Source organism: Lemur catta, chromosome 8 (genome assembly GCF_020740605.2).
Source record: "Lemur catta isolate mLemCat1 chromosome 8, mLemCat1.pri, whole genome shotgun sequence".
Lineage (NCBI taxonomy): Eukaryota > Metazoa > Chordata > Mammalia > Primates > Lemuridae > Lemur > Lemur catta.
The window spans coordinates 21,253,228-21,267,691 of NC_059135.1; the positions used below are offsets into that span (position 1 = coordinate 21,253,228).

Here is a 14,464-nt window from a genome sequence, read left to right on the forward strand (position 1 = left end):
GCCAATGATTAGATAAATAAAAATTTACTCTTTCCAGGTTCTAATCCATGTGTATATATTGACAATATAATTTGACAAATAATATAAATATAAATTGACAAATAATTTTGACATTGATATTGAATGAAAATTCAAGTATTTTCATATTTTAAAATTTGTTTCTTATTGTATTACTTCTGGCCAAGATGTCTCCACTGTCAAAATGAAATTAATGATTATTTTCATTCAAATACACATAGTTTATTTTTCAATGTTGGTGCAAGAGTTTCATATATTCACTGGTAACAAAACAATATAGCAGAATTTAGGATTGTTTTGCATCTTAACAACAATAAAGCCTTTATTCAAAATAAGAATATATGTACATCTTCCAATTTTTAGAGTGTAGATAGACCAAGGATATACTCTTTCTTGTCCAGTTCATTATGAGATTCTTCAGAATAGTCCGTTATGTTTGTTACAACTCTTTTTGCCATCAGATGATTTTGAGTTTCTTATTATTTGCATATTTTCACCTATTCAGAAATACTTCAAACTTCTAGTTTTCACAATAGTCTATATTGCTAATTGAAAATATAGGTTTTTAATTATTAGGTTAAAATTTAAATAGGAAGTCCTGCTTCTAACTAGGATGTAGAAATCTGCGAAGAACACTGTTCCACATTAACAACAATATAAATCTAGATAAACTACAAAATGTAACATTTTTCTTGAACTCATCAGAGAACAGAAGTGACAAGGCAACCAAGTAGCATGAAATCAAAATAGGGACAAGCCATTTCAAGTAGAGACAGGAATACAAACTGTGGCCAAGCGGAAGAGAAAGAATGTCAGAAATCGGCTAAAATTTTAACAAACTGAGTAAGGTTAAGTGAAGGTTAGCCTGGCAGTTTGAAATAGCTGAGAGTACTTGACAAAACAGGAGCTTAAACTCATTTAACAAGCTTTTTCCCACAGGTGTCCACTAAGTGTTCAGAAGAAATATTGGAGGAGACCAGAGAGAGCTCCCTGAGAGTGCTGGCATGCAGGAGATAACCAGTAGGTGCTGGGGAAAAGACATAAAGCATAGCCTACGTCCTGCACCCCTAGGGAAAGGGTAATACATAAGGCACAGGTAAAGACACTTTGCAGGTGAGGGAAGAATAGAAGAAAAACTCCCTGCCCCTAGTGTATGGACAGGTAAACCCATTTGAGTATAGGTCTCCTACACCTGAGGTAGAGGTGTGAAACTTCTACAAAGAGCAACTGCAGATACAAGGCAGAGTTTGGTCACAACACTGAGGAGGTAAGAAGAGTCAGGAACACTGACAAAGTCCTAACCCTCAAGACTCAGGTACATAAGGCCTCCCTAGGAGTGAACACAGACCAAAAAGAGAGAACTTCTCTACCACTTCCATGAACCTAGTCAAGTAGTAAGCAAAGGGGAGGAGAGAGTCTAAATACAGTGAATGGAAAAAGTAAATGGTTGAGTTGATGTTTTGTTATGAAAACACAAGAACCTCACCTGAATTCTCATTCATTTAGAAAATGATCCTATTCGCAATTAGAAGTGTGGGGAAAGGTGTCTATAGAATATGTAAATCGTTCTCAAAAAGGAACAATAAATCTATAAGAACACCTTGCCAAAAAATAATGAATAAAATCTTAGCACATTGATTTTTAAGCCCATATTTTTAAGGAGTTCAACAGAATATCCTGATATGCCTATCAAAACAATTTAGCTCTAAAATATATCAAGTTGAATGAGAGTTTATCTCAATAATAATATCATTTGTTTTAGAACAGTAGACAAAAATCCAATATTAGCTCTCTATAAATAATCAGCTAACAGATCCAGTTGCTTCATTAGAACAATTCTAGTATGATAATAAGATCATATTTAATATAGGAAACTCTTCATAGCATTGTGATCTTGACAAACTATATAATCTCTGTAAACATCAGATTTAGCGCCTGAAAAATGGACATACAATGGGCTTCAAAGTGTATTCAATGAAATATTTTAGTAAAGTGGCTTATGTACTGTCTTGCACATAGAAAGTAACATGTTACTGTAATCATGTTAGATTATTATACAGAATGTTACTGTAATCATAATTATAACCATCATTATCACCATATTACTATTATTATTTAGTATAGCAGAAGAGATATATTCAATTGCTCTGACAGCTAGATTAATTGTCCCAAAATAGGGGATGTGCCAATAAGTAGTTAAATTTCCTCTAATGAACTAAAAATATTAGGATACATGATTATTAGTAACACTGTGAATCTTTTTAAAAAAGAATTTAAACTTTTATGAACATCTATTTTGAGTCTACTAAATTTGTTTTATTTTCAATAACTTGATAAATTCTATAAATGAGCTTATGTCATATTTATCTTACCTGAAAAGTAAACCCACAATAGGTTAAAAATACTTTAAAAAATGATGCTACAAAGTTTCTTAAGCAGAACCACAAATGTGCAGCCCTGCATCAACTCACTTTTTTAATATACATTTAGAAGCCTATTTGTGCTCATCCCAGGAAAGAAAGCATAGGAATTGATTGAAGTGTTAGACCTTAAAGTTTTTCTGACCATTAAATTGGTTTTCAGGGACTCGCTTTCTGTTTGCACAATGAAGTCTACTCAGTAAAACAATTTAAATTCATTTCATGGTGATGCTTCTCTATTATGACTTTCCTGCTATCCATCTGCTTAATAAAAGGAAAACAAAAGTTATACTAAAGAATAAAGTTTAAAGTATTCATATAAGCAACATATAAACTTTGTAGCATCTTCTCATCAAATTTGTAGAGCATCTTTGAGTCAAAAAAAAACTTTTATTAACAGAGAGTAAACACAGAGATTCTGTTTCAAGTGCAATGCAGTAAGAGTTAATGAAACATTCTATTTAAACTTGTATATCATAAAGAACACAATTAGCATGTGCTTCATCTTAATGAAATGGTACAATTACCATCTAACCTTCCCATTTTAGGATATCAGCATGTTAATTCTATAATTGAAGTATGTAATATGTGCAGTATTACGATATACATGTTCTTATCATAAAAATATTGCCATCAAACTCCATTTTTCAATACGATATGAATGGTATTTAAGAGTATGCTGTAAAAAATCTATTTTTAAGTGCATGCCCATGGTAAGTAATTTTAACTGAATAGTTTTAAGTATTTTGGAATGATGATTTAATAATGAATTTATTGGATTATTTTATCATAATTTGGCAAAATAAACATATAAATATATTCTTTTTTACCTGCATCAAACTAAGCCATCTTTGTCACATATTTTTCTCATGTGCAAACTTGAATCAAAGTAATTTCTGGTAACTGTAACTATATAATTATTAAATATTTAATTTCTTTGAATTAGTTATAAATAAAATAATTTAACCCACTAAAATTCATAGTAGAATAATTATTGGATGGTTAAAACAGAATTCAATCAGATTAGAGGAAAAATTTCATTATATTCTTGACCAAAAAAGAAATGGATAAACCCATGTCCATGAAAAATACCTTCTTAATTTAACAAGCAATTATCTAAACACTAAAGCATGAAATTTTATGAGCCTCATTATTATCTTTATTTTCACAGTGTTTGTTTCTGAAAGTCATAAAATTAAATGGGTCTTCACAAAAGTTGGGCACTCTTTGACCTTTTATAGAAGTGAATTTCGTAAGTGAAATCCAGGCCTCTTAGTAAATAGCACCTTAATTTTCTTCAATATTAATTGCCATTTAATTTTAGTTTTACTTATGTTTATATTTGCTGGCAGATGGTAGAATAAGTATTTCATCATTTTTACAATGGAAGTTCTTCATCTTTCAGTTAGTAATCCCAGTCAGTATTATTTTCTACCAGATCTTTAGGGCTCTCAACACTTTCTGGTCTGCATTATATTTCCTCACTGCAAAAGCCCAGCAAAAGAAGACAATACTCAAAATGAGGCAAGACTTATTTTGAGAAAGTTGTTGAAATTCCCATGATGAAAAGAAAATGTTGCCTACTTCAAATAAATGGTATGAAATGCAAAAACCATCAATTAACTGCTCTAAAAATCATAAAAAGCTTAACTAAAGAGCCAAAATGTTAATAGTACACAATCACTCTTAATCCCTTAACAGCTATATGATTTGCATATATTTCTTTCTATTCTATAGGTTGCCTTTTCATTTTGTTTCCTTTACAGTATAGTACAGTATAGATGCTCTTTAGTTTGATGTATTCCCACTTGTTTAGTGTCTTTGTTGCCTGTGCTTTGGTGTCATACCTATGAAATCACTGCCAATACCAATGTCATAAAGCTTTTAACCTGTTTTCTTCTAAGACATTTTACACTTTTGGTTCTTACATTGAAACATTTAATACATTTTAAGTTGATTTTTGTGTGTGGTGTGAGATAAGAATCCAATTTCATTCTTTCGCATATGGACATATAGTTTTCCCAATGCCATTTCTTGAACAGACTCTCTTTTCCCCACTGTATATTTTTAGCACCCTTGTTGAAGATCAGCTGGCCATATATGTGTGAATTTATTTCTGGGTTCTCTATTCTGCTCCATTGGTATATATTTTTCAAAATTTAAAAGTTAATATGTGTAAATAAATAAATAATGGACTTGTCTTCTGTAAGAAAGTCCACTCTTGCTTACTTATTCAGTTGCTGCCACTGACAATAATGAAGTTGATGAAGATAACAATGATGACAGTGATGCCATTCTATCTACTCAATATATATTATCTACCAGGCACTATGTTCATTATACTAGTATGAGTAAAACAATCATAATCTTTGGCCTCATCAGTTTGCAGGGCTCTAGAGAAAATGAACAAGTAAATAAAATACATTATATAATTTAAAACTGTACTGAGTGTTATGAAAGAAAAAAAGGGTGCTATAATACAGAATATTGGTTTGATTTTTATAAAGCACTTACTATGTGTCAGAAATTGCACTAAACAATGAATAGATATTATCCCATTTACATATGAGGAAACTGTGTGATAATTACATTCTTGCATGTAATAAATGGCAAAGCATCATGTGCTTGTGTTATTTTGGACACAATACCTGATCAATTATCTGTTCTGAACCAAAGTTTAAGTGGAATTAGTAATGGAGAATTTGATAATAGCAGATACTATCCTTGCAAAAACTTAATTGTCCCATAAAGAGCTTGTCTGACTTATTACTCTGTAGTTACCAGCTAAGTCAACTCGCAAAAAAGTTATGGAGAATATACTGTTCTCCCCGTTTCTATCATGTCCCTCTACCCAGTCATTTTCCATGCAGGAGCCATCTCACATTATGCTTCTGTTCAAAACTGTCCATTAGCTTCACACACTACACAGGGGAAAAAGCAAAGTTCTAACAAAGTTCTCCATCACTAACCCACTGGTTGCAGCCACCATAGCCTCCTTCCTAATCCCCTAGCAAGCCAAGCTATCTCCAACCATAGGCTCTTTTTCCTCTGCATGGAATTCCATTTCCCAAGTGTAAATATAGCCTTTTTCCCTCATTCTTTTAAGGTATCTGAGGTCTCTGCCCCCTCATCCTGTATAAAACAACATCCCATTTCTGTCTCCTTTGCCCATGGTATTTTTCTTCACAGCACTTTCTGACCTACATGTCATGTTTGTCAATATTCACATGCGGTCAGTGGTTACCCTGATGGACTTAGAGAGTGTCAATAATTTGAAGGTGAGAAGAGAAAAGAGTATTGTCAATAAGGTAGAGGAGGGGCAGAACAGCATATTGTCACAGGACCTGGAAAAATAGGATATAGAAATGGAAAACAAGACTGCTAAATTTGACAGCAAAGAGTTTTTCAGTGTCTAAGAAGACCAACTGAAAAAAAGTGAGGTGAAAGCCAGGCTACAGGATGTAGGATGTTAAAGTACAAGTACACTGGTGCTTTTAGCAGTAAACCATCTAATCGAGTTTATTTGCACTGTTTACAGTATTAGAATACAAAATGCCAGTCAAAATAGGAAACAAGAGCAAGCAAACAGGTTTCTAATTAATAAAATTCATAAGAGTTATTTATGGACGTTACACCAAGGCAAATCTTTTAGCAGGTCAACTACCAAATAAAACAAGGTTATTGAAATAGTGTCTTAACTGTCGAAGATATTACAATTCTAAGTAATGTTTTCTAGTTTTCATTCAACCATCAATTCTCTGAAAATGTTGGGTAGATCACTTAAATTCTAGTCCTCTGCATTTAAAATAACAATGAGTCTACATTTCAATAGAAACCTAAAGTATGTTCTCCTTTTCCAAGAAAGATGTCAACCTATTATACCATTCCTACCCAGTTTCCATTATATATTTTTACTTCCAATGTAACTATAAATCTTTTTGTACTAATACATTTTCTCCTTAAAAACATCTATAAGGGTAGTCCCAGCTACTCGGTAGGCTGAGACAGAAGGATCGCTTGAGACCAGGAGTTTGACGTTGCTGTGAGCTGGGCTGATGCCATGGCACTCTAGCTAAGGCAACAGAGTGAGACTCTGTCTCAAAAAAGGGAAAAAAAAATCTGTAACGAAATTTTCCCAGTAACTATTTCCCAAACTTTATATTTTGGAAGAAAATCTGTATTTGTAACAAGTACAGGGAAAACCTCTGTTGTCAAAAACTGGCAATGCTTACAACAGAGAAAAAGACAATTCTTTGATTTAATTCTAGCAAATATTATTTTAGCACGAAATATTTTCCCCTTTCATTTCTTCCTTCATGCTTCATCATTGCTGAATTTTAAAATTATTAACAATGTGATGATGAAAAAAACCTAGGGATGAAAGCGTTTAGAGATATTGATAATAATAGCTGACATTTCAAAGCACCTTGTGATTTACACAGCTCTTTAACACAGATTGCCTCATTTAATTATCACATCACTCCCTAGGAGTTAATAATATTATGCATAATTATTCCCAGTTTAACAATAAGAAAACTGGGAGTAACTCAGTAAACCAATTTAGTAAGTGGTAGAATATTGGAAGCCAGGTATTTGAACTTTAAGTTCAGTACTCCTTCCATGAGAACTCTCCTTCAGATAAATATTAATTTAATGGCTCTATAATTTCTCTAATTTTTCTAGATGTATCATTAAGTGCTACCAGTATAATTAAGAACATATATCTATAGCCTGGCTCTTTTTGCAAATTAAATATTATTATCAGAGAAGTATTTTTAATTTACAATTGTCTTGCTTTAAGAAATAGCCAAATCCTAAAAGGATAAACATTAGGTCAAATTCCATAAAGGAGATTTCATGTTTATCACTAATTGCTATTGGAAAAATAAACTCACAAGTCACACTGAAAAACCTGTGTGATGAAATATTACAATTTGAGGCAAGCTTGTAGCACAAAAGAGTAGTTTGGAGAACTTTCTACAAAACTTAATTGCGGCACTATTCACAATAGCTAAGATAAGGAATCAACCTAAGTGTCCATCCATGGTTGAATGTGTAAAGAAAATGTGGGCTGGGTGTGGTGGCTCACGCCTGTAATCCCAGGCCTTCAAAAATTTCATAAACCATGAAAAGAGTATTAAATACACAAGGAAGTGACTATAATATAACAAATTAACAATCTCCTACCCATCCCCCTGCATTCTACTCTTATTGGTGAGTTGTAGTTGTGAGAGTTCTGGTCATCTGTTTAATTAATTTGCTAGTGAAGCCTTTCACATTCTTTATGACTAGAACTTAAATATAATTTAATTCTCCAAAATTAAGGCTCTCATACATTACACATATCAGCATCACTGATCTCTTTTGTTTAGTCCAAAAGAAAAAAAAAGTAATTTAAAAAATAACATACTCAGCTGCCTGTTTGTAGTGCTTCAAGTCTTTCTTTAAATTTTTGTTCTCATTTTCTAAAAGCATAATCTGGGTGTAGACATCTGGAACATTCCCAACAGCTCTAAGTTCATTTACTCCCTTCTGTATTAATTCATACCTAGGATAAAAATCAAACAAAAGTCTGTATGTTGTTTCATTCTACTAATTTGGTTTAATTTATATGTAATTCAAGAAGTTAAGTCACAGGGAATTTTATAATAATTAGTTGCTATATTACATTTATAAATTAAAATGTCAACATTCATAATATATTTTTAAAATAAAATATTAATAAATTGCTAGAAACTAATATTGTCGTGGTATATAAAATATAACTGAACATTTCCTATATTCCAAGCACTGGTCTAGAAGTTGACAAAACTAAGTCTCTATCTCATGGAGTTTCTATTCTAGCGGGGATGGTGATAAGTTCTATAAAGTAAAATAAGCATGAAAAAAGCAATAGAGAGGGTGAGGTGGGAGATTTGTAGGGCTGTTTGTGTTATGACTAACAAAGGATGGTCATGACTAACAAAGTGATATCTGAGCAGAGACCTGAAGGAAATGAGGACTGTGCCATGTATGTATCTGGGAGAGGAGTATCTGGGGCTGCGAGAAAAGTAAATGCAAAGACCCTGAAACAAATAAGTATTTACCATCTACAAGAAAGAGCAAAGAGCCTATATATTTGGAGTATCTGGAGGTAAAGCCAAGTAAGTAAGTAAAGGAGAAAGTGGTGAGACGTAAGTCATGAAGACAGCAGGGAGTAAGGAAAGTGATTTTACTCTGAATCAGAATGAAGCCATGGGAAGGTTTTGAGACAAGTCACCCTTAGCAGATTTATATTTTAAAGGGATGAATCTGTCTGTTTGAAAAAAGACTCTAAAGAGACAAGCACAGAATCAGAGAGACTAGTTAGCAGGCCTCTGTGATAGTTCAGGAGAGAAAATGGTGGCTTGGACAAATTGGTAGCAGTGGAGGTTGTGAGAAGTGGGTACTTTCTAGATAGAAAGTAAGGTAGAGTCAACAGGATTCTCTGATGAATCAACTATAAGGTGTTGGTAAAAGAGAGAAGTCAAGGATTACTCCAAAATTTTGATCTGAGCAATAGACAGCCATTAACTAGGTGGGGACAAATGCAGTAGGAGCTGGGGGGTTGGAGGAATCAAGGAATTATTTCCATTCATGTTACATGTGTATGTCTAGCAGACATTCAAGTGAAGATGAATGTTGGGTATACATGTTCAGAGTTCAGGGAAAAAGTTTGAGTAGGCAATTTAAACGTGAGACTCATCAGTATATACACACTATTTAAAGTTGTAAGACTGGAAGAGACCAGCTAGGTAGTGAATATAAAGAAAAAAATGAAGGCACCCTCAGACTGAGCCATGAAACACTCCATTGTTTCAAAGTTCAGGGAAAAAAGGAAATAGTACCAAAAGAGACTAAGAAAGAGTCCAGTGAAGCAATGGGAGAATATGAGAGCTGTGCCCAAGGGCCAAGTGAATAAAGTCTTCCAAAAAGAAATGAGCAACAATAACAAATGCTGCCTGCCAGGAGATTGAAAAAGAATACTAAGAATCAATCACTGAATTTGACAATGTGAATGTCAATGAGAAAAAAATTCAGTATAGACACAGGGGTAAAAGCCAAACTACAGTGGGAATGAGAGAGTAAGATATGAAAAAGTGGCAACAAATTTTTTTAAGGAGCTTTCCTATAAAGCAGAGTGCAGGAAATCAAAATGAACTTATAAGAGGACATGGAGTCCAGGGTGTTTTTTTTTCTTATTTTTAAACGTGAGATATTATTACACATCTGTATGCTTATGGGAATGATCCAGCAAAGAGGGAAAAAACTGACAATGAAGGAAAAGGAGGGACAATTACAGAAGCAATGTCCTTGAGTAGGTGAGAGCACCTGGGATCAAGTAGACAAGAGAGTTGGCCTCAGATTATAGCATGGTTTAGTGTGCTGACAGGAGAGAAGGTGGAAATCTGAGAACAAAGGCAGCAGGCTGGTAAAGAGAGAGACAGGAGTCATGGAACTTCTATATTCTCAGTGAAATAAGAAGGAACATTAGAGAATCATTTATAAATTGTAAATAATTAAAATTTTAATCACTGTATGTAGCAATCAATAAAGCTAAACAATCTGAGCAGAGAAAAAAACATTTCAAGTAATAAAGTTATTAACAAAGAAATCCCTACAAAGCTTGTTCTAGATGAACTATATATTAGAGCTAAAAATAAATTATCAGTATTTTCATATTATACATAATTTTATTAATGTATTACACAGTAATAGTCATATATTTTTGTGTTATATATCTTATCAGATATTTAAACTATCAGCAAGAGGACACCTGTAGAATATCCTGAAGGTTAAGATAACTGAATCAATATTATATGATATTTGTCACAATTTGTAAAACAGCAAGTAGACAACCATTAAATCATCAATTCAGTATTTTATCTGAATTTGGAATGTGATTTATACTTATCTCAGAAGAAAAGACATAGGGATTGATTGAAATATTGGACCATAAAGTTTTTCTGACCATACATTGGTTTTCAGCAACTTGCTTTTTTAATGCAGAAAAACCACTAAAAAATTATTTCTATAAGGAAAAAAGTGATTTGATGTTTTTCTCTAAATTAAATACTGTAGATAAAATAGTATGTGGTAAAAGAAGAACAAATCAAAACTTAACATCTATTATATAACATCTATCTTACAGAGTTCAAAAATCATTTATCATGCAAACTTCCTGCAATCCATGCAAAAATATGAAAGATGACTTTAAATTCACTATTAGATAATAGTATAAGTAATTGGGAATCTTAATCTATAAACTCCAGAAATACATTTCTCAGTACAATTTGCATCCACCTACGTGAGATTTTTTGGGTTTTTTTCACTTGTATGTATATGTTGTTTTGTTCTCTTTAGTTTTAAGAAATCCCCTGGCCTTTTTATTTCTTCCTTCTTATTCCCTCACCCTTAAAATAAGACTAAAAAGTGTTCAGGTAGGAAAAAAAGATTGCCATAACTATTAGGAATTTGAAATATAACTTATTCCCAACAAAATTTCCAATAAAATTAATGCTAATAAAATTAATGTCCTTAATACTTACCATAATCTCCATGAACTATTTAAAATTATGTAGAAATAGAGAATATGTATGCATTTCAGGGAGAAAGTACATAGAGCTTTCATAAGATTTGTCTATATACCAAAGGAATAAAAGACCAACTGCCATAAATGAAAAGTATAATAGAATTCCATTAAGCATACAATAGTATCAGAAGAGTAAGGATTATTTTTCCTTTATGATGGCACCCAAGGCATAGAATGTAAAAGGGGAAAGATCATCCAATTAATAAGAGGCATCAAATGAGAATTTTTCTGCCATGTTTTCAGAAAGAATTAGGGAAATATTTTACCAAAAAAAACAAAATTGTCTTTTTACTGTCCAAACTGAAGACGTTAGAATACCCAGTGTCATGATGACTATTACTATAGAAGCAGAGAGTCCTTCTTAGGAAAAATACAGTACTGGGAAAGTTGATGGAAAAGTTTAGTACTGATCCCATGATTCCTCAAGCCAATATGGAAAATACGTACAAATTAGGACTCTAAATCAAGATATTGCTTAAGTTCTTTTAGATTTCAGCCAAACCAAAAGGTTTCTTTATTAATATTTTTTCAAGGTTCCCTCTATATAATTCCAAAATATAGCACTTTGGTTGGGACATTGGTCTTTAAGATAAGTCTGGCCTTGGTTGACTCTGCCACTTACTGGCTATGACTTGCTAACACTTTCTGGGGCAGATTTCCTAACCTCTCTAAACCCATTCTTCATCAATAAAATGGAAATATAACTGTGGCTACCTGCTACTACCTACGGTTGTTAGGAGAAGTAAATGAAATACTACATAAGAATATACTGTACCACTAAAAATGATACAAAGTAAATTTCTGAGTGATAAGCCTAAGCCTTTATATTCTTGAATATTTTTAAATCCTTCACATTTAACAAACACTGTATTAAGTTTGTTCAAAAAACTCAAGTTAAATACCCACCTACACAGCTGTCTTTTTGATCTCATACTACATAAATATTTATAGTGCTCAACTTTATCATACTGTAGCACAGTAAAAATTAGCATTATAGAAGAGTCACTACATTTCTGTGTTTAACTTACTAATGATTAGGGAAAAAATTTCTCACATGAACCATAACTGGAAGCCAAGTCTTCACCAAGTAAAGAAATGACAGTAAGTTTAAAGATGAAGGAACAACTAGTTGTGCCATAGTCATTGGGAGTCATTACTACATACACACCACCACACATACTTCCTACACACACTGGGCAACATTAGGGCTTTTCAAAGATAATTTTAATTCTAGGCTATAGTGTTAAAATCTAACCATCACAACATTTTCTTCTACAATTCTTATAGTTTCATGCCTTAGGTTTAATTCTATTATCCACCATGGTTGATTTCTGTGAGAAGTGAGAGATATAATCCTGTTTCAGACGTCTACATGTGGCTATCCAATTTTCCCAGCACCATTTATTTATTCAATAGATTCTTTTCCTCAGCGTATGTTTTTGTCTGCTTTGTTGAAGATTAGATGGCTATATTAGCATGGTTTTATATCTAGGTTCTCAGTTCTGTAGCATTGGTCTATGTCTCTGTTCTTGTGTCAATACCATGCTGTTTTAGTTACTACAGCTTTGTAGTATAGCTTAAAGTCTGGTAAATTGATGCCTCCCAATTTGTTCATTTTGCTATAAAGGGTTTTCTCTGGTCCCATACAAAGCACAGAATTATTATTTCTAGATCTGTGAAAAATGATGTTGGTATTTTAATAGGGATTGCATTGAATCTGTAGATCACTTTGGGTAGTATAGGCATTCTAACAATGTTGATTTTGCCAATCCATGAGTATGGTATGGTTTTCAACCTGTTTACATCCTCTGCTATTTCCTTACTCAGTGTTTCATAATTCTCCTTTCAGAGTTCTTTCACCTCCTTAGTTAAATATATTCCTAGGTATTTTATTTTCCTTGTTGCTATTGTGAAGGGTATTGAGTCTTTGATTTGCTTCTCAGTTTGACTGTTTTTGCATATAGAAATGCTACTGATTTACATACACTGATTTTGTAACCTGAGACTTTGCTAAGTTTGTTTATCAATTCCAGTAGTCTCATGGCAGAATCTTTGAAGTTTTCTACATATAAGATCATATAGTCAGCAAAGAGCAATAGTTTGACCTCTTCTACTCTCTCCTTGGATGTTCTCAATTTCTTTCTCTTGTCTGATTGCTCTGGCTAGGACTTCCAGCACTATGTTGAACAGAAGTGGTGATAGAGGGCAACCTTGTCTGGTTCCAGTTCTAAGTGGAAATGCTTTCAATTGTTCCCTGTTAGTATAATTTTGGCTGTGGGTTTGTCATATATGGCTTTTATCATTTTTAGGTAAGTCCTGTCTATGCCTATTTTGTTAAGCATTCTTATCATAAGAGGGTGCTGAATTTTGTCAAATGCTTTTTCTGTGTCTATTGAGACGATCATATGGTCTTTGTTTTTATTTCTACTTATGTGGTGAATTACATTTATTGATTTGTGTATGCTGAACCATCCCTGCAACTCTGAGATGAAGCCCACTTCATGGATTATGATGGATTGTTTTTTTTGATAAGCACCTGAATTTGGTTTGCTAGGATTTTATTGAGAATTTTTGCAACTCTTATAGACATTGGCCTAGGGAAAGAATTTATAAAGAAGACCCCAAAGGTAATCACAGCAACAACAAAAATAAATAAATGGGACCTGATCAAATTAAAAAGCTTCTGCACAGCCAAGGAAACAATCATGAGAGCAAACAGATAACCTACAGAATGGGAGAAAATATTCACATGCTACACATCCAATAAAGGGCTGATAACTTGAATCTATATAGAACTCAAGAAAATCAACAAGAAAAAAAACAAACAACCCCATTAAAAGGTGGGCAAAGGACATGAACAGAAAATTTTCAAAAGAAGACAGACTAATGGCCAGCAAACACATGAAAAAATGATCAACATCTCTAATCATCAGGGAAATGCAAATCAAAACCACAAAGAGATTATCACTTAACTGCAGTGCAAATGGCCTATATCAAAAAGTCCCAAAATAATACATGTTGGCATGGATGTGGCGAGATAGGAACACTCATTCACTGTTGGTGGGACTGCAAACTAGTACATCTCTATGGAAAATAATAAGGAGATACCTCAAAGAGCTACAAGTAGAACTACCATCTGATACAGCAATCCCACTACTGAGCATCTATTCAAAGGAAAAAAAGACATTCTATAAAAAAATAAATCTGCACTAGAATGTTTATAGTAGCACAATTCACAATGGAAAGATATGGAAACAACCCAAGTGCCCATCAATACATGAGTGGATTAATAAAATTTGGTATATGTATACCATGGAATACTACTCAGCCACAAAAAACAATGGTGATCTAGCACTTCTTGAATTACCCCAGACAGAGTTGGAGCCCATTCTACTAAGTGAAGTATCACAAGAAT

The 14,464-nt window shown here is 33.0% G+C and overlaps 1 protein-coding gene across 2 annotated transcripts in view; it reads right to left on the minus strand.

Moving 5' to 3' along the window:
* The window catches only part of LOC123643395 (sperm-associated antigen 16 protein-like), a 54,192-nt gene that overhangs the window by 13,568 nt on the left and 26,160 nt on the right, over nucleotides 1-14,464 (minus strand). Inside the window, exon 5 of one of the 2 annotated variants that reach the window (XM_045558908.1) lies at nucleotides 7,849-7,986. In XM_045558908.1, the coding sequence (XP_045414864.1) occupies nucleotides 7,849-7,986 (138 nt within the window). Of the gene's footprint in view, nucleotides 1-7,783; nucleotides 7,987-14,464 lie in introns of those variants that run through there. The other variant, XM_045558909.1, reaches the window with a different exon arrangement.